This window comes from Trachinotus anak, unplaced genomic scaffold (genome assembly GCF_046630095.1).
Source record: "Trachinotus anak isolate AG129_WGS33_773 ecotype Australia unplaced genomic scaffold, CSIRO_AGI_Tana_v1 ptg000002l, whole genome shotgun sequence".
Lineage (NCBI taxonomy): Eukaryota > Metazoa > Chordata > Actinopteri > Carangiformes > Carangidae > Trachinotus > Trachinotus anak.
Window position 1 is genome coordinate 27,968,887 of NW_027273853.1, and position 20,742 is coordinate 27,989,628.

Below are 20,742 nucleotides of genomic sequence, written 5' to 3' on the forward strand. Positions count from 1 at the left end.
CGGCCTCTTGTCATTTATTTCATCCTGTTCTGTTTATTTGTTCCCTTTTATTCTATTTTATGCTCATTGATTTCGTTTTATTTAACCTTTGTTTTGGTCTTTTAGGATTTTAATTGTAAATGTTCTGGTTTAAAAAATGCCAAATGCTTTAGTTTTATAATTATAATACTATAATAAACTATAGGCCTGTATATATATATATATATATATATATATATATATATATATATATATATATATATATATATATATATATATGTAATGTGTGAACAGAATATTATGGGACATAGAAGGAGAATCAGTATATGTAATGAAATATGTCTGAATCAAATGCAAAACTAAAAAAGTGAAAATAATAATTATTATTATTACTGTTATTATTATTAATAATATTATTAGTAGTAGTAGAGGTAGGCTATGTGTAACAAAAGCATGTGTGTAAACCATCTTTATTAATTATTTCCAAGGCCTATTTCTCTTTAAATATTATTATCTTATCTTATTTATTTATTAGTTTTTGTTTCCTCCTTTTAGAAATGTTGACTTTTATTGACCTGTGAAATAAAATCTCTGATTTGATGAACTCAGAGGAAACTGGTTCTGTTTTGTGTTAGGTTGTAATATAAAGATGAAAAAGGAGGAAATCTGCTGCTGATAATTAGTTTGTAACACATCTTTTATTTTGAAAATTCTTATATTATTATTGTATTATTGAAACATAATAATAATGATAATAATAATGCTGTGTCCTGTATCTTGTGTTTCTGTCTCTGTCAGGCTGCAGCAGCAGGATTCACTTTTTTTTTGTGGAGGAAAAAGATTTGATGCTCATTTTAATGAGGAGGGAACGAAACAGCAGCTGATGGACGACAGCCAACAAACAGCTTCCAGGGAACAGAAACCCTTTAAAAACTTCTTAAACCTACAAGCTTGAGGTGGCACGGACGGTTAGTACTTTAACAGATTTAAAAAAACAAAAAACAAAAAAAACTGAAATCCCTAAATACTGTGTAATATTTGAATGAGAAGTTTTAAAAACTCTGGGAAATGAGAAAAATTCAGTAAAATAACTTTTGAGTTATTCTCTAAGAGTTTGTGCGTAGATTAACAGACAAAAACTGCTTTTGAATTCCCTTAAACCTTTCAAATTTTGATATGAATGACTAAACTCTAAGAGGTAGAAAATTAAGGTAATTTAAAAGCAGCTTTAAGGGATAACTGCTCTGCATTCAGCAGCACAGGGAGTTCTGACTTAAATTTCTTCAGGAGTTATTTAAAACAATATTATGTATACAAGTAATGGAACAAAAATCTGCAGTGGTTTCTTACTTTATATTTTTCACTTTTTATTGAAATAGGTGTGTGTCTTTTCTCTCTAATATTTCTGCAGATAAAATAAAAACAAATTTGAACCCTTTTCTGCCCGGCTCATTTTCCTCTGGGGGAGCTGGCTGCACTGCTCGTTCGGCTGGAAATATTCAGGATGTCTCGTGAAACACTGGGATCTCCACTAAAATGTTCAACAAAATTCTTTGAGATTGAAGTTAAGACACAGCCGGAGCTTCAAAATCTACAGAAAACACCCAACAGTGTGTCCACATACCTCAGTGTATTTTAGATGAATGCCTGTGGTTATGCTGCATTAATGTGCCGCTCTAACAGCCTCCACTTCTCACTGGTTTCAGTCTTTCCACCAGGTGCTGAACCTGCTGCAGGGATCTGCTCCCATTCAGACACAAGAGCGTTGGTGTGGTGCAGCTCTGAGCTGGGTGATAAGGTCTGGGTCCCAGTTCATCCCAAAGGTGTTGGATGGGGCTGAGCTCAGAACTCTGTGCAAGGTCTAAAACACCCAGCACCCATTTCTTTATGGAGCTGCTTTGTACCTGATGCCACTGCCTGGTTGAAAGAGAAAAGAACTAAGAGGAGGCCACACCAGGAAAAACACACAACAAAGTGTCCACATACTTTTGGCCATATAGTGAAGTTAAAGATGGACTAGAATTTTTCCCCAAATCTCAAAAATTTGCTTCTAACTTCATGTAGATGTTGGGGACGCTACAATATAGTCACAAGCATTTTTAATGTGAAAGCAAAACAAAAGAATAAAGTATTTCTTTTGTAAAACCTCCCTGTGACATCAGAACTGATGCAGCCAGTGGCTCACGTCAAGAAAACGAATCCTCAGTTAGAGTGAAAAAAAAACCCACAAAGTGAAATCACAGTTGCTTTAAAAACATTTTTAATTGTGACACTTAGATAAGACACCTGAACAAAACAGGTGCACAATCAGACAATATAAATATACGTCTTCAAATAGATTTTTGTCCTTTTGTTTTTGGCCTTTTGAACTGCACTGACACAAACTGGATCGGACGGTTAAAACAAACGGCAGGTTGCTGCACACAGTCGATCAGAGGCCTACACTGAATTTCTCAACGACAACACGCAAACAGACGCTAGTGAATGAACGAGCGGCAGTTGATCGTTCATTCTGATCCGATCAAAGACGGTAATCAGATTAAAAACCAGATCCACGTTCTCCCGGATGTTCCTGTTAAAAAACAAGTCCAGACCTTTTCAGTTCGTTGGCACGTTTCTAAGACTTTGATCGACATTGGATATGATGCACATCAGGCAGTACGACCATACCACGCTACAGCTCGATAGAATTCTTCACAACAGTAAATATCACAATGAACAGAGATGACAGCAGAGATACAGCTACATCAGCATGTAGTCGTGCTTCCCGACAGTGATTCCCCACAGTTCTGCTGCAGTTCCATCACCTTTACAGACCTACATGTGCTGAAACTGACTCTTGGTGTTCTTGTGAACACCTGCGCAGGTTTGTTCCCCGTTTCACAGAACTCAGACCCGTGGAAATATTCTATTTTTTGCATTTCTTACCACCTGAGGCCACCAGTCCTCGTTTGTCAGTGGAGGCATTCGGAGCTACAGGAGGTTCAGATTCAGAAACGACAGCAGCGCAGCAACATTTAGTTAGTGTGGAGTTGTAAGAGTTCGTCTGCAGATCTAAGACACTGAACATCAAACATTCAGCTATTTAGCACGGTCTGTTTTTTACCTGAAGGCTAAACCCTACTGCCGACAACAACATGATACTTAATGATTCTACAATATCCTTGATTCTGTTAATGTTAATGTTTCAGAATGTTAAATTCTAATGTTTTTCCACACTTGGCAGCTACAGTATGGTTAAGGTGAAGGAAAGACTAAAATACACTAAGTTAAGGTCTGGTCAAATGATAATTCTGGTTTATTACATTTTGGGTCTTGTTTTTGAAGGTTTGGCCTTCGTTTAGTCCAACAGGTAGAGAAACAGGAGCAGTCAGACAGGTTGGAAACAAACCTTCAGGTTAGCCAAAAGGCCAACGCTACAATTATGACTCAAACTGTCCTTCGTAAACATCCTTCATGGTTGATAAAGAAAACTATGGACTATATATCTTTTTTTAGCATAACTCTATTTGTACCAAATGACAATGACCTAATTGTATTTCTGTGGTAACAGTCGTCCTCCAAGCTTTTATCTGTTTACTAGCAAGATCATGTTAGCTGTCAAGCTAACGTAACATTAAATTCATATTAGGGCTGCAACGTTTGCTCACTATTCAGTTCAATGCACAATACAACCGGACTTTATTCAATTTTATCTGATTTTATTAAAGTTAAAAATGTCATTCTTGAGTATGACTTTGGTAAGAAGACGTAGGTAGAAAGACTCGCTAGCTCGTGTTAGCATAACTTGTCTTGGTGTTGAGAACAGCGTGGCTATTTTGTCCGTTAGCCAGCTTCTATTTCGGCTCGTCTTTGTTGACTGCAGGTGTGTTCAGGTTCAGTTTGACTTCGCTGACGTTGGTTCAGATCATGTGGATAAACTGTTGGTTTGTTTCCAGTCTGTCTGATCGTTTGTCTGCTCTCGTGTCTTTACTTTACTTGAGAGTCACTGCAATCTCAGATTTCAGAAGTTAACTTGGTGAGTGCAACGTTAACTTTACTTACAGACCCAAACTGTAAAACTATAACCATCCTTTAGGGTTTGGGTTAGTTTAAGCAACTAAAACACTTCAGGCCAAAGTTTAGGGAAAGATCCCGGTGAAGGTTAACAAACACTAAGATCAGTCGTTTGGTTTGTGATGGGACTTAAATCAGTTTCCTGCAATTATCGACTGAACCTTACTTCCTGCAACTTTACATAAAAGACACAATACTATCTGTAGTACAGAAACTTTTGGTACTGTGCCATAGATTCATCCAATATGTTCATGTTGTGAGTCCCTCGGTCAAAAAAAAAACAAAACTACACATTGCCCACATGAACATTTTCTGACCTGCCACCTGGATTGTTAACTGAATTTAGCCAATGAAAGCTACTTGTTCCAGATTAGAGAAAGATTGTGATCATTGTTAAACAAAACTAACATTTGCTTCAAACAGCCAAGGATGATAACAACAGACAGATGCTTTGTTGACCCCAACTCAAAGTGCTGAGGTGCTGTAAAGATGTGAAACCTGTGCAACAACAGTCATTATTCAACCAACCACGGGGGGGCTGCTCGTCAGGAAAATGTTGGGTTGTTTTATGTGTTTAACAAAAAAAAAAATGCTGTTGTTTTACTCTTGAGGAAATCAAAGTGGTTAACTGAGCGTTTCGAAAACCAGTTAGATTGACTCTTACAATTCCAAGCTCCCTGTCAAATACAAACTAAATTCTTTATTGGATTTTGTTGTCAGGAATATGACAAGAAGGCAGCTAGGTCACCTGGACTCTGGGGTTTCAGAGCTGCTGCTTCTGAGCTTTGAACAATAAGCTACAACTGTGGATGAAAACGAAACAGGAAGAAGCTGCACTGACGGCGATCGCTGAGCTCTACTGTACAAAGTGACATCAATAAGTATGGCTGCACATGGAGGAGGGCGGAGCTTCCTGTCCTTCAAGTGGGAGGAGGAGGACGAGGTTGGTCTCAGCACTGTCCAGAGCGTCGACGCCTCGTCTCACTGTGACTTCCTGTTTGTCGTACATTCTGACTCATGTACGTGTACGTTTCAACACGTAGTGTCTGACTGATGGGCATGTGACAGGTTGGGTGAAAGGGGGTGTGTCACTACCTGAGCGTTCCTTCTCAACTGATCAGGTCTTCAGCTGTGACCAATGACATCTTGCCTCTACTGCACATGTGGAACTATACTCGGAGTATTGGCTTGTTTAGTCCTAAAAAAACGGAGGCTGGGTGTGTTTCTTCAGAAAATACGGTGTTTGGGTCAAAAGCCTAGAATCATTCCACGTTCATCTCCAACATACATCACAGGGGCTTGGGAGTTGAAAAGTATTGAGACGTAGACTAAAGCATTGCTGGTTTGGGTCTTCTCATGGGATTTGATGACAATAAAAATAACAGCGACCTCGCTCTTTCGTTTGTGCAGATTAATTGTTGGATAAAATGAATCTCCTGGTTTTTTCCCTTACGCATTACTTTTTTTCAAAAACGATGTAAAAAGTTCTCAGTGGATTAACTTTCATGGTTGATGAAGAAAACTACACAACTGTCTGACTATGTGATATATATTTTAGGACAACTCTAATTGTAACGGATGAAAATTATATTTCTGTGTTAACAGCTGTTCTCCAAGCTTTTGTTATCCGTTTACCAGCAAGATAATGTTAGATGCTAAGCTAATATAAAACTAATTTCATATTAGGGCTGTAATGATGACGTTTGTTCACAATTCAGTTCAAGCCACAATCCAACTGGACGTCTTTATTCAATTTTGTTAAGTTAAAAAATTTAATTCTTGAGCGGTTAATGCATTAACGAGTCTCACTAGCTAGCATTAGCACAACTTGCCTTGGTGTTGGCTATTTAACCTGGTAGCCAGCTTCTGTTTCTTTTCATTTTCTACAAGCTTATGAAAAAATTATATTTGTTGACTGTAGTTTTAATCTAAGTTCATCTATTTATGGAGCATTTTGACTGAAGTGGAGTAGAGTTCACAGTTGTTGGCTTGCTACATAACATTAGCATCAGCTGTCTCTGCCGTTTGATGTGTTTATGTTTTGCACAGTTTTTTTTAACCACATTTGTGAACTTTAGTTTCAGTTTTGTTGTCTTCAGTTGCAGAATAACACTGAGTGAAGTTCAGTGGAGAAAATGCGTTCACTACATGGCATGCTAGCTAGCTGTTCCTGCTGTTGGTATTGCAGTTTCTATTTCTATTTCCTATTCCTATTTTTTATTTGTAGTCTTTAGTTTCAGTTCTCATTCAAGAACTGTGGAGACAAATCACAACATGGCACGCTAGCTAACTTTAGCATAAGCTGTCCTATTGTTGAAATATATATATATATTTTTCAAAAATGCTAATATTAAATTACATTTGTTGTCTTTAGTTTAAACTTGAGTTTCAGTTTTTAATGAAAACAGCTCAGTGATGTGGAGTAGAGGACATGTATCATTAACTGTGACAGAAGCTCCTGATCTGTTAGAAAGGACGACAGTCAGTAGTGAACGGGGTGTGTGAGGGGAGGATGAGTGTTTGTGGTCGTGTTTAGTCATCCTCCTCGTCGCTGTCTCTCATGCTGATGCCCTGCAGGCCATCGCCTGCCTTGACGGCTGCCGTGGCTTCCTCCACTGTCAGCCGGTTGTAGATGGTCTCATAGTTCTTGTTGTTCAGCGTGCCGTCCAGGACGCCCTGCAGCCTGAAGTCACGGTAGGTCTTCTGTTGAGGTGGAAGGGAGGAGGGGAGGGGGGTTTGAATAGGTAAAAGGAGAAGGGAGGGAAAACAGAGAGCATCTTAGGAATGTAGTGATCTGGAGGAGGCGGCTGCCGTTCGCTGTTCGGAAGGACAAAAGCAGGAAGATTGAGACTGAAGGACGAGCCGAGTCTTTTATGTGTCAGACCGGGAAGGCAGACTGAGGCGTCTGAGGGGATTTTACCTTCAGTCAGAAGCCATTATCATTCCTTGTCATGTTGCTTTCAAGTTAAACTAGCACGTCTCTGTACATTAGCAACTATGAAAAGACAAAACAGCATCTTTCTGCCTCTTCACATCACTGCTGCTGCTGCTTTCAAGGACACTTCAGCACGGTTTGATTTGTTTGATTTTTATTTTTCCTTCTTTTCCTTCTATATCAGTTCTCGCTGTTCTTACATGAATAACACAACTTTTTTAAAATCAGTTTAGCCACTTTCAGAATCACCCACTGTCGCTCTTTTCAAACAGCAATGAAGAGGGGGCTTTAGATCTGGTAGGTAAAAGTAACCTGTCCATGGAAATTCACAGCTCAACACTTATCAATGTTTTTATTCTCTGATATCGTTTTAAATCTGTTTACCTTCACAATCTTGATGAGAGTTTTCAGCTGGTACATGTGGAGCTGCAGGTCCAGTCTGTCAGTCAACCAAACACACACCGCCTTCATGGAGCCGGTGTACCATTGCTGTAAGAAGCAAAAACAGAAAGGATAGACAAACATTTTTCTCAGCCACAAAGCAATTAATTTGTTGAGTACAATAATACCTGACAGGACAAACGGCCCAGCGTATGAAAATAAAACCCAGGTTGTGATAAACAATATGTTTCCTTTAAGGTATAATGGCCTCATAAAGGTGTAATCATCTGCAAACTGCCTGCAAAAGTCTCATTGGAAGTGAAATTAACTACTGACACCCGAAAACAGGGAGCTTTTGGACTTTGTATTTGTAGAGTGAATTTGGGGATTTTCCTCTTCATTTCAATACAGTCAGTTTTCTTGAGGCAGCATCTAGTGGTCATTCAAGGAACTGTAGCTACCTCACACCTGTCGTAGCTGATGTAGGACATACACACATAACTGTGACTGTGGTGTTTGTGTTTGAGTTTAACAATGAGACAAATTAAACCCAGATCTGCAACAAAATGTCAGATTTTAGTAAACTTACCCTTTAAAGAGCAACATTCAGAAAGGGTAAAGCAAGCTGAATGCTCCAACTTTAAACTTTGTGCTGTGTGTGTGTGTGTGGTGTTTTTTTTTTTCAAATCCTTTTTTATGTCCTTAAAAAGAACATAAATAAAAACATAATGTCAGGGGTGTTACAGATGCCCTCTAAACAAAAAGGTCTGTGGTTGTCATTTCTGTGTGTTCGCCCACAGAGGATTTTAGATGATTGCCGTTTGCTTGCTGACAGCTTGTGAAACGCCTCGCTTCAGTCATGCTGTCAACACAACAACACAAGGTCAAAGGATGCACGCCATCCAAACAGCTAACCTCAATGAGGATAACACATTTACTTATTCAAAGACATCAATTTACTGGCAAACTTCTGAGTGCTGCACGTCAGGGGAAGAGTCCACGGCTCTGCTTTGAACTTCAAAGGAGAAAAAAAAAAAAATCAGGTTCCATCTTTATAATTTTCATTAAATGGTTTTTTTCATTCTTCACACCTTCCACCAGCAGGCCAGCGCTGCAGAGAAATCAAACACACCTTTTCTCACCTGAAGAGTGATCCTCACTTATATCAGCATTCAGCACGCTGCTGGTAAAATGCACACATTGGGTGGTTTTATTGAGCTACCAGTCAAACAAGAATGCTTGGGGACGTTGCTCTGACACAGTAATGACCTGTAATATTCAGATCTGCTTTAACAGCCATGGACAGACTTAATTTCACACTGACAAGGACTGTAATTACCTTCCAATTTAAGAGAGAAAAACAGTCAAAAGGTTATTTCATGCACTTGACAAAAGTCAAAACACGTCCGTGATCATTCAGAGGTCACGCAAATATTTGATTCTACCTATTCAGAGAGAGATGTCTGACTGTGTCCATGTAATTATATCCAAGTAATGAAGCAGTTTTCCCCTCAAAGTAGTTAAATGTTAACCAAACACAAAGAAAATGTATGTATGAGTTCAAGTTTAATTACAAGTCCTGATTTCATTTCTTTGCTTTTCAAAGTGACTGAACACAGAATGTTCGTCCTCTGAAGAAATCTTACTTTATTACCCAAAAAATCAACAGGCGTCAAAAAAACTGTGCAAATGATTTTGAATCAGAAACAAATGTCCAGCATTTAATGTTGTGAAAGTGTGTTTGCCAAAGTCGGCTTGGTGGTGTTTTCTCAGGAGAACTCAGGCTAATGAGCTGTGGTTGGTTTTTTTATTGTTCTCATTTTGTTATGTTTAATTATTGATGATATTAATATGTTGACATTAATACAGTATTGTTCATATAGTGTATTCAGTGTATTCATATATTTTTAATACTGAAAGGAAAGAATCAGATGTGTGAAATGTTCCTTTAGCTGCTTAATGGGTGGGTTAGTGTTTGATTGACAGCTGAGACAAAAGGGGGCAAAGACACAATGAAAATAAGCTTAATGTTGGACCTGCAGTTTACAAGTCAAAGCTAACATTTTGTTAGCGGCAGTGTGTGGACAAAACTGTCTCAACAAATCACTGTGACGTTTGCTAAACAAACTTTAAAAGGACCTTGGAATTTTCTAAAAGTCTTATGAATTTAAAATCTTGAAATCTTTGCTTGGAAACACACGGTTTTGTGAAGGAAGATGTTAGTGACACACAACTGGTGCATGGTGTCAGTTGTTGTTTGTATTGTTTGTGTTGTTCACAGCAGAAAGAACTGTTGCTTCTCTGGAGAGTTGATGCACATAAACGCAGGGAAACAGGACAGTAGTGAATCCTGACGTGTTGATGCCACCAGTGTTTGTTTCACTTTACATCATTCACATGAACTGGAGCACTGGACTAATTCTGCAGTTGTCACTGAGTTGTCTCCTGCAGCCATGATACCCAGCAACGCGCGCAGCCACCGGAGAGTCTCTGTGTGTGTTGGCTTTAGCGAAGCCTGACTGATCTCTGCTTTTTCTGCTCGTCTCGTACGTTAATGAAGCGAAGATGTGAATCTTTAAGATAAAGACGAATCTTTCCTGAAATTTGAAACATTTTCAATTTGTGAAAATGTATTTTCAATTCAATTCGTGCCACTTGGAGCACATCTGCATCCATTCGTGTTTCACTTGTGTCTTTACTTGATCGTTAATATCAACCCTGCTAGTTTTCAGATTAGGTTTTCTATTAACGCAATGAGGAAATGTTCATTTACATATTTGGAAAGACACAAACATATAGATACTGAACGTATCTGTAAAATGTTACATTTATATTCAGACTTGTTTAGGGAAAGATCGTAGTCAGAGACTAAAGACACGACGTGTTTATTTACATTTGAAGAAAACCACCATCTTCCTCTGACGTGAACCAACCCACACACAGAACTGTGGATGTAACCTCTGACCTCTCTTCGTACGCCCTCCATCCACCTCAGCCCCCACCTGGCAGCTCTGGTGCTGTGAATAAATCTGGCGCTTTGGTGATGAAGTGCATGGTTATATTTGTTGTATTATTTAGTTTTATTGTTTTCTGTTTCAGAAAGGTGAGCTGTGAGGAGAGAGGAACCAGCTGTGATATTGTTCAGTGTTTCTCACCCATCCTCCTTTCTTCATCATCTTTCCCTCCTTTCAGTCTCCACACTAAATATTTTTGTGCTTGGATTAGAGTTGGATTCTAATCCACTCGCCTGGCGCTCTGAGCTAACAGGTGCTCCAGGATGTTGAAATTACTGGATGATATTTGCTGCTCCTGTGATGATTTCTTCTGATTTCCTTCTTTCTACCCCTCCTCCTCCTCCTCCTCCTCCTCTCTCTGCACACACGCAGTCAAACATTTATTTTAGTCTCTGGGAGGCGGACTTTCCTCAAAGCGACTAATCAGCTGCCTGACGGTTACCTCGCAGGCTGCGTTAAGTGTCGTGGAAATTGAGTACGAAGGTGCTCCTTAATTGAGCCAATTAGAGGACGAGAGTGAAACAGATGGAGGGAATATGTTGGAGGGTGCGGGGTGGTCTGCGTCGCATTGTGGGTCTGCATTAGTCCTGTAAGAAAGAATATCTACATGGTGAACCAGCTGGAGGTGTTCCCTGGTGGCGTCGCAGTAATGATGTCATTTAAACATTTGACTCTGGTTTTGTTAAAATTCTAAATAAAATGTTATTATAACCTGTTTAACTATTAAGTCTTTAACTAACATAAAAATTAGCTGAGATTATGTGTATGTTCTTGATTCTACAGAGTTGTCTACATCTGTTTACACTGTCATGTTTTCAGATTTTCATTTCTAGAAAATTCATTTAAATTAAATTTTGTCCTCAGGTTTGGTCGTTGAGCTACAATTAAATCTTGATTCTATTGCAGCAGTCTGATTTACTTTTGTCTTGTTTCAAGATGCCGATGCTGATTTCTAGATAAATGATAATCACAAACAATATATCTTGCTTTAAAAAATTCTTGGAGGCTGAATCTGAGATTAAATGACTTCCTGTTTTTCTTTTTTACAGCAGGGAGGTTTCATCCTCGTTTAGCTGCTTCATCAAGGTGATTTGGCTCCTAATGTGAAGAGGGTGGAGCTGTGTGTGTGTGTGTGTGTGTGTGTGTGTGTGTGTGTGTGTGTGTGTGTGTGTGTGTGTGTGCATGTATGGGCTTGATTTAGAGCACTTGAACATAAATAAGACGGACAGGCACGTGTGAGCACACACTGGCAGAAGAAGAAGATCATGAAAATGTTTAAAGCTGCATGTTGTGTCTGTTCCTCCCATCAGTGGCTGTAACAGCTTCTTTCTTCTACATTAAATCCGTCAGTGTCAACAAACCTTCAGTTTAAAGAAAAGGCACCGTAAATAAATTTGACTTTGACTCAAACAGACGCACGTAAACAAGACAATTGCATACCCATAATGTAGCTGGCAGGAGGCCTGATGCTGCTGCATGAACACAGGGTTTACTTTTACTTTGTGACACACAAACTGTGTGTGTGTGTGTGTGATACAAGTTGAAGGGCTGAGCGGAGACACTGAGGCCCTGCCGTCACCTCCCCCTCGGCGCATGACTGGGCGCTTCTGAGCTCCATTAGACTCATTCTCCTCACCCCCACCTCTTCACACACACACACACACACACACACACACACACAGTGGAGTTCGAGCCTCAGCCACAGCACCCCAAACCCTCAAAGGAGGCGGCAGAAATCCATCGCTCCACTTCGCGCTGCTAATGTGTACGAAGGTGTGAGCTGCCATGTCCGCTGCATTGACTCACGCCAGTGAGCTGAGGCGTGTTTGACAACTTGGCACTAAAATATTCTTTTAAATCTGAATCCTGGAGGGGGGTGGTCGGAGGAGAAAAACGGACAGCGTGGGTTGGGGGGGTGGGGGGTAGATAGATGGATGTAAACGTGTGTTTCAGCTCCTGCAGAGTGAGCCGACAGCTCTTGGTGTTTCCTAAGTGATAAACGGGTCAACAGAAGCAGTCGGTGTTTTCAGCCTCAACGCAACCTGCTGCTGCTCTGAAACCAGAGAATCGAACTTCACACCGACAGTATAAGCATCTGACTGTGAGCTCAATTTGTAAAGATTTTTTATTAGTTGAATGCACTTTCACACAAGCATTTACTGTATATCTTATGAAAAGATCAGGTCCAGTAAAACTCTAACGTCACATTTCCCAGTTTGACATATTAAAGGTCCCATATAGTAGAAAGTGCCTGTATTCAGGAACTGAGCCTTAAAACCAGCCGTCAGGACTTCTGGAACTTTGTGATGTCACAACAAAGCAGGCACTGCCCTCAGCCAGGCCCCAAGCCCCGCCCACCTGGACCCACCATCCAACCTTGCAGGATTTCGTTTCTATAAGTGTTTACCTGAAATCTGCTATATTTTTATTGGATCGCTCGGAAAACAGTCAGCCAATCAGAGGAGAGGCTCAGAACTTTTCAAGCTTCTCCTGAAGGAAGTCGCCATTAGAAGATGGTGAACTGTGGCCACAAAGGGAAGCACGTGGTCAGTAACAATACTCAGAGTGACTGAGGCAGTCAAACCATGACTGACTGGTATTTAAGTGTGATAATATTTCCACACCATTATATCACCACCAGCCTGGACTGTTGACACAAGGCAGCTCGGGTCCATGGATTCACACTGTTGATGCCATATTGTGACCCTACCACATGCTGAATCAGCAGAAATCCAGATCCATCAGACCAGACTACAATTTTCCTGTCTTCAACTGTCCAGTGTTCATGAGCCTGTCTCCACAGCAGCCTCAGGATTCTGTTCTTGGCTGACAGGACTGGACCCTGACCTGGTTTTCCACCTCAAGGTTGGACATGTTGTTCATTCTGAGAAGCTTTTCTGCTCACCACAGTTGGAGAGAGTGGTTATCTGAGTTGGTGTAGACTTTCTGTCAACTCCAACCAGTCTGTCCATTCTCCTCTGCCCTCTCTCATCAACGAGGTGATGAGAGGATGGATGTTTTTTGTTTTTGGCTCCATTTTGAGTAAAGACTCTAGAGACTGTTCCCAGGAGATCAACAGTTTCAGAAACGTGGTCAGAGTCACAGAGATCACTGAGCTTCACCTGGAGGATGTAAAACACTCCCTCACTGACTAGCAGGACATGATCCCTCACCAGCTTCCCTACTTGGAGGTTTGCTACTGCGACTTGAACACAGTAGAGACTGAGAACTAAACCCAAACTATGAATACAGCATTACACTGCAGAGTAATACAGACCCAAACAAATAAAGAGCAGGTAAGATACTGTCCTCATGCCGGGCTCAGTCCATCATAAACTTGTTTTTACCTGTTTACGTTCAAATAAACAAGCAAAGGTAGAGACCGGAGCATAAACACGTTTCCTGCTGGTAGTTTTTTATCTCTGCGTTCTTACACAGACTTTATCACAGCTTCACCCTGCCTTCCTTTATGGATCTAGGGAAGAAAAAGCTTTGATAAGCAGGAAATTGAGATCAGACAGGCATGACGACAACCACTGGGAGCCACGGTGAAAAGAGGAAATAACAGCAGTAGAGGAGGATGTGAGGATGTGTTTGGGGAATGCTGAGAATTGATAGAAATAAGACAGAAAGAGGCAGGTAAAAAAGTTGATTAACATCCAAAACGTCTGAGAGCTGTTTGCAGAAACCTGAAATCCTAAAAGAACCTTGAGAAACACAGCGCAGTAGGAAGGGAGAGGTACTTTTCCAATTTAAACGAGCACAGACAGGTCAAGAGATCTTACAGTCAGTGGAAACATTTACGTATTTCTGCTTTACCGGATTTGAAGATTTGATTCTGTATCATAAACAACCGATCAACAGTTCATTGCCGAAATATCCTGAGAAACAAACTCGAGCTCTTGCAGTGTTTATCTGAGTGAGGAAAAATGTTCCTTCTCTGTGTCGTTTTGTCTGACGAGGCCATTAACGCAGCTCGAACAAACCTGGACAATCAGTCGTCCATGGCCACGTCTTCGAGCTCTGATCAACTGAAGAAGAGTTGCTGGCTACCTGATGGGAGGGGAAAACTAATTCTCTACCAAAATAAGAGCCGGGTTGCAATAAACAAGAATGAGCACTCACATCAAACACCTCCTCGATGTAGAGCTCATCGTTGACGCGGTCTCTGAGGATGTCCTGGTTCTGCCGTACGAAGGTGATGTAGGTGTCAGCCAGATCCATCCCTGGTTTCTGCAGGGGGAGAGGACACAGACAGGCCTGAGGACAACTGGGGGGGGGGGGTTTCGAATACAGAGAACGGTGGCAAACATTCGCAGCGTGCAGTTTGGTCAGCCTGGTGTTAAAGATGTGAACATGGCTGGTGCTGATGGTGCACATCTGACTTCAGCCATGCTGTTCATTAGATGATATACGAGAGTAGAGGCCAGCTGGCTGTACGGGATGACCTCTGCACACATTCAGAACAACAGTGAAGCTTCAGGCCTTTCATGACAGTAAGATGGAGCAGACTTCCAGTTAATACCATCAACAGGAAGAACATACAACAATGGATAGAAAGCTGAAGTCCTGGAATCCTGTTCCACGAGCTTCTGTAACGCAACACTGGGGCAGAGTATCGAACTTCTATGATCAAATTAGTTTGATACTATGGAGGATCGAAAAATGATATTCACAACCAAAGGAGTAAATGAGTAAATTCCACTGGCATCAGTAAGCCAATAAGCATAAAGCATGTTTGCTTCCTGTCTTGAACAGGCTGTGTAAAAGGGGCTACTGTGGATTAAACAAAATGGAATTTCAAATTTCCAGACTGTGCGTTCTTGGTTGCAACACAGTTTGGCGGCGTTGCAAACTATCCATCATCCATCCATTGTGCCCATCAGCCCACAAAAACACACAACAGATCAACAGACAGATTCTTTATGAAAAAAAAAACAAAACATTGAAGTATTTTGCTTCAGTTAAAGCTTTGAGTTTTATTTATTGTCACAAATATGTCAAGGTCAATCAAACAAATGCTCATTGTGACTTTGTAAAGTCTGTGCGAGTGGTTAATTGAGTGTTGAACACAGTATTGATCAAATTCTGAAGAAACAAATCATGAGGGGTTCAGGGTTTTGCTGTGGCTCCAGTGAGCTTCAATAAGTTTTGATTTTTATGAAGCCTTTTTTCTGCAAATTCCCAGTTTACTAAATTGTTGCCTTGAATTTAATTCAATTTCACTCTCATTCATATAGCACCAAATCATAACATATATTACCTCAAGGCACTCTACAGACTAAGGTCAAGACTTTACAGTATGAACGAGAGAAACCCAGCAGCTGGTAACAGTAGAGAGGAAACCTCCGACTCTGACTATGGACCATTTCTATTTAATACAGTTTGATTTTAATCCTGAACTGAGACATGTGGATATACATCAGGTTTTAGCAACACAATGTTGTTTTATCTTTGACGTGCCTGAAACGTATTCAGCGGGATAACCGACTGTTTCCCAGTGATTGAACTGGGATAAAATGTTGTCATGGATGTGAAGCAGCAGCTGCACAGCAGGAGATAACATATGCTGGTGTTCTGACTGTATTGTTTCAAATGAAAACTAATTCTGTATGAATGTACACGTAATTTCAAAAGAAAGATATTTGCAAGTGCTTGTTTTTGGCAACAATAAAACTTTGATGAGATTTAAACGTATGATTTTAGGATGCAAGCTTCCTATTTCTGATTATACACAAATCTATTCATAAGATTACAATGAACAATCATTTTCATTTATCGATTCAACATTAATTCTGTAAAATGTAAGAAAACAGTTAAAAAGCCTTATTCGATTTTCTAAAGCTGAAGATTACGTCTTTAAATGTGGAGACCAACAGTCAAAGTCACAAAGATATTCACACTGAAATCCTCACGTCTGACCAGCTCAAACCTGAAGAAGCTTGGTTTTTATGCTCAAAAGCTGGGTGGACACAAACTGAGTGTCTGAGTGATCAATCGACTAGTTCTTGAGCTCTATTATTTTTGGGCCTCAAAGCCAACTGGAAATACCCAAGTTATCCAGTGTGAATCCAACATCAATTCACTTTATGTTGTTTAGCTTGGTAAAGAGACCTCTGCATACACTTGGCAATGATTTATTAGAAACATCTGTCCCACAGACACCTACCAGGCTCGGTACACGTTTTGTATGTGCTTTCAGTTAGGATAACACTGGTTAACACCCCAACAACATGGGGAACAAACGTTCAGCATCACCTGCTGCTTCCTGGGTGGAAGGAAGAAGTAAAAAATGTAATTTCTCTGTGTTGGGAGTAAAAAGAAGCTGCTGGAGCTGTGACACCACAGGAAACATTAACTGCTGAGGATGCACTGTTGGTTCAGTGGGGAGAGGCCAGAGGCAAGAGAAGTGGGTCTAGCCCTGTTCATTCACACTCCCTGTTGTCAGGGAGGATTACAACCATAATGCTTATTGTAATTACTTTGACATCTTTCACACCCGTTTTCTCTGAGCCGGCAAGCGTCGGCCCCGAGGGGGGGGTTGTTCTGCTACAGCTCTGCTGAGCATGGCACGTCAAGTCCCTTGTGGTACAACAAAGATATGGAGCCTCAAGAAACCAAAAGACCTTTTGGCTTCACTTAAAGGCAAAAGGCAGGTTATACATTTGTAACTGTTTGCTTATCAAAGACAACACAAACTATCACATGCTAATGTTGGTGGAAAAAAAGAAGTGGACCGTGACAGTAACCTCCATCACAAATAGCATCACGTTTGACAAGAGAAGAGGCAGCTGTGGGAAAGTGGACAAACCAGGGAGTTCACAGACAGCTCCCACTCTCGCCGCTGACTTCTTGTGATAGAGATGCCTGACATGGACAAATTCATTTGTTTGTGAGGACACTTTGTTTTTCTTAAATGACACTTTTGGTGCATAGATGCAGATAAACTAATCTGCACTGTTCTCCAAGTGGAGCTCAAATTCTACTTTACATATTTGCATAGATGTGAGGGTCAGTGAGGTTATCCTTGATGTAAAGTTTGTCATCTGGCTGCATTTATAGAAGCATAACACAATATAGTGTAACCTCTCTGATAGTAGAAAAAACAAAACACTGGAGTAAAAAACAGTCCCAGCAGATGCTTCTGAGGCTTCTAACAGCGAGTGACAGACTGAGATCAGTCAGAGGTGCTGTGCTGTAATTCAGACGGACTGCTGGACGAGAAAACCTGCAGACACCAGGGGTTAAAGTGGGGTCACATGGCTGCAGGGGTATCTGGTGTATGTATGTCTGTGCAGGAAAAGGAGGGGTTGTGTGAGTGTAATGTTCATCCAGAGAGAGGGAGGGTCAGGCCTCCTGATTGACAGGCCTGTCAGAACCCCCATAATCCTCTGGAGCAAGTGGCGGTACGAGTCTGGCAGATCAGGATCACTGTGGAAATCTCAACAAGAATGAACCACGTGTGTTACCGGGTGCGTTACAGTCCTTGTCATGTCTCTCTGTTCTGTTCCAGGAGACACTTTCAGGTCATACCCACGTTAATGCAGATACATTTCAAAACTGTTTACATGTCAGACGTTTTCTCTTCATGCCAAACATTTTTCGATCATTTTCAGAAAGTTTTCCATCCAGACAGCACATCTGCCAGGGGACGTTGATGTTGATCCCTAATCAACACTGTCAAGATCATTACTGAGGGCTGAGTGCAGATAGACTGACAGACTGGTGTTATCTTGCTGAGACTTACTGACCTCTTCATGACTTAGTGAAACTCGTTCCTCCTTCAAGGCTCAAGTCCAAAGGTTATGGAGTCCTTTCCTCATGATGGCTGCCTGCTGATTCAGGACTGAAAGGCATCCTCCTTCACCACTACCTCACCACTTGTGTCCATCACTGCCACAACAAGCCTTTATGACCTTCTGGCCATAGCTCAAGCCAAACAAGCCTTTGCAACGCAGGCTTGAAACATGGCCCAGTGTGATTCTACTCCTGTGTTCCCATCGGTGCAAAAGAAATTCCTCTGGAGGTCGAACTTGAGGACCACATGGAGAGGGGCCTGGATGTACTGCACTTGTCTGTCAACCTCCCCAGCCACCTGATCCAACTCATCACCAAGTCCATCACCCTTGACCTACCATGTTCTGGCACCAGGTACACTTATGAGCTACCTCTGGGTTGAACATGGTGTTTGTTATGGACAGTCCATGACTTGCACAGAAGGCCAAGAACCACTTTGTAGATCATGTAGCTCAGGATTCAAGCTATCACCTCACCCTAGATTTCTCTGGCATTATCTGCATGAGTGTTTAGGTTCATCAGTGAACCACAAAGTTTCCAATGCCCACATAGCAAGTTACTGGTATGTTTAATATAATGTCAACATGTTGGCAGAATAACAGAATTTACCCTGGTAACAATACAGTTTCAGTATGTTCATCTATTTAAAAACCTACTGAGCTGTAAATGAAGTATTTTAAAAGCATAGAATCATTCTAAAGTAATATTTGTTTGCTTTTGACTATATGGGGCGCACCTTTGGATGAACTGCAAACCGTACTACGAGCCAGGCCTCATCCCCCAGCATCAGTGTTGGACTTCAATAAAGCTCTCGTGGCTGAATGGGATCAAATGCCTGCAACCTGGTTCAAACATCTGGTGGAAAGACTGAAACCAGTAGAGTGGTATGTAGAGTTGTACTAGGTAGTGTACACAGGACACGTATAGTGAGGTTGGAGGGCAAAAAAATGAGAGATTAAGATCAGCTTATCAAAATATATCTGTATGAGTGTGGATAAGGTCGAAGTCAGAGAAAAATCAGTATTACAACACTCAAGTGTGTGTGTGTGCCACTGGCAACATATCACTGCCCCTGTTGTCACTTGAGACATCAATATCCCCCGTCCATCCCCTTAAGGCTTAGACTCAGTCATTTACCTCTCTTTTCTCTCGCTCTGACGAGGTGACAAAGCAGCATGACAGATCCGAGATGTCGGCACAGTTCCAGCCACCGAGATTAAGACTTTAACACGAGAGGAAAGAAAGAAAGACAGAAAGAAAAAAAAAAATACAAGCGGCTCAGCTCTTGTCACGCTCTGCTCTCTGCCTGTTTTGTCTCCTTCACTGTTTCTTCACTTGTAGCCAAACACCATTAATCCCCTTCCTGCCCGGATAATGGCCGCCAGGTTGCTCGTCAACATTTGACAGCAAAAAAACAAAACAAAACAAAACACTGTGTGTAAAATTAAGCTGTGCTCAGATACAGACACAGAGGGTAGAGGATTGAAGTGGGGGAATGACTGATGATAATGAGCAGTTAGCAGAGGAGGAGGAGGAGGAGGAGGAAGAGGGCAGTGAAATGCCAGGTGATTACGCAGCACTACTGGCCCCAGTTTCTGCCAGGTGCACGCTGTGTGTGTGCAAATATGTGTGTTTGCATGTGAAAAGCATTGTGTCCTTTTATAATTCAAAATAACAGTTTATACGACAAGAAGACCACCTTTAAAACTGATGATGGACCAATAGAGACTCATTAAACTTCAGCTGTAACTAACGATGGATTTCAGTTACTGACACACACACGTTCAGTGTTGTTCATGTTACTTATCTTGTTTATCAGACAGAATTTGATCAGATAATGTTTGGTATTTTTCCTGACTTGATGATTTGATTAATCTTTTTAATTCTGCAAAAATATGCTGTTCAGATTTTTTCTGCAGCCAGTAATTTCTCAGCAGATGCATTTTAAGTGTCTTTTTTATCTCATGTAATAAAGTTGTTTTTGTCAATATTTCAAAAAGCAAAAAAACCCTTGAAATGTCTTTCACTTGTGAATCTTTATATGTGGCACATAGTGAAATGTCTGTTTTCACAACAAAATATGAAATTTAAAGTATGAAATGATGATTTCATCAAATATGAAATAGCATTTCTGTCTGATAGACTTAGCTTATGAGACTTAATCTATATAGCACCTTTAAAAATAGAGTTTACAAATTGCTTTGAGAATCAAATCAAAGCAATGATAAGAAGAGGCAAGAGGCTCAAAAGCCAACGTAACAACAGAAAGCTGGATAGTAAGACAATGGACAATTAGCTGTAGCACGCAGGCACGCACACACTCACACACATAAAAGCAAGTCTATAAAAACAAGTTTTAAAAAGTGATTAAAAAGAAGCCGCTGACTCTGCTTGCCTCTTCTCCTTGGGCAGCTTGTTCCAAAGTCCAGGGGCCTTGATGTGAAGTTATTCTCCACATTAGCTATACACGTTAAAGAAACCACTCGTCATTAACTCACATGTAATTTTTTTTCTTACAGTGACTGTAAGGTGAGTCATAATCGGAGCAACAGTGAAAGATTAAATTATTTTTCTTTAATT

At 40.7% G+C, this 20,742-nt stretch overlaps 1 protein-coding gene across 6 annotated transcripts in view; it reads right to left on the reverse strand.

Annotated features, from left to right (window-relative positions):
- Positions 1 to 2,222: 2,222 nt before the first annotated feature.
- The window catches only part of cadps2 (Ca++-dependent secretion activator 2), a 186,456-nt gene continuing 167,936 nt past the window's right edge, over positions 2,223 to 20,742 (reverse strand). For all 6 annotated transcript variants that reach the window (XM_071460078.1, XM_071460068.1, XM_071460090.1 and 3 more), the window contains 3 exons: positions 14,491 to 14,598; positions 7,355 to 7,459; positions 2,223 to 6,738 (listed from right to left, as the gene is read on the reverse strand). In XM_071460078.1, the coding sequence (XP_071316179.1) occupies positions 6,568 to 6,738; positions 7,355 to 7,459; positions 14,491 to 14,598 (384 nt within the window). In that variant the 3' untranslated portion in view covers positions 2,223 to 6,567. The remainder of the gene's footprint in view (positions 6,739 to 7,354; positions 7,460 to 14,490; positions 14,599 to 20,742) is intronic.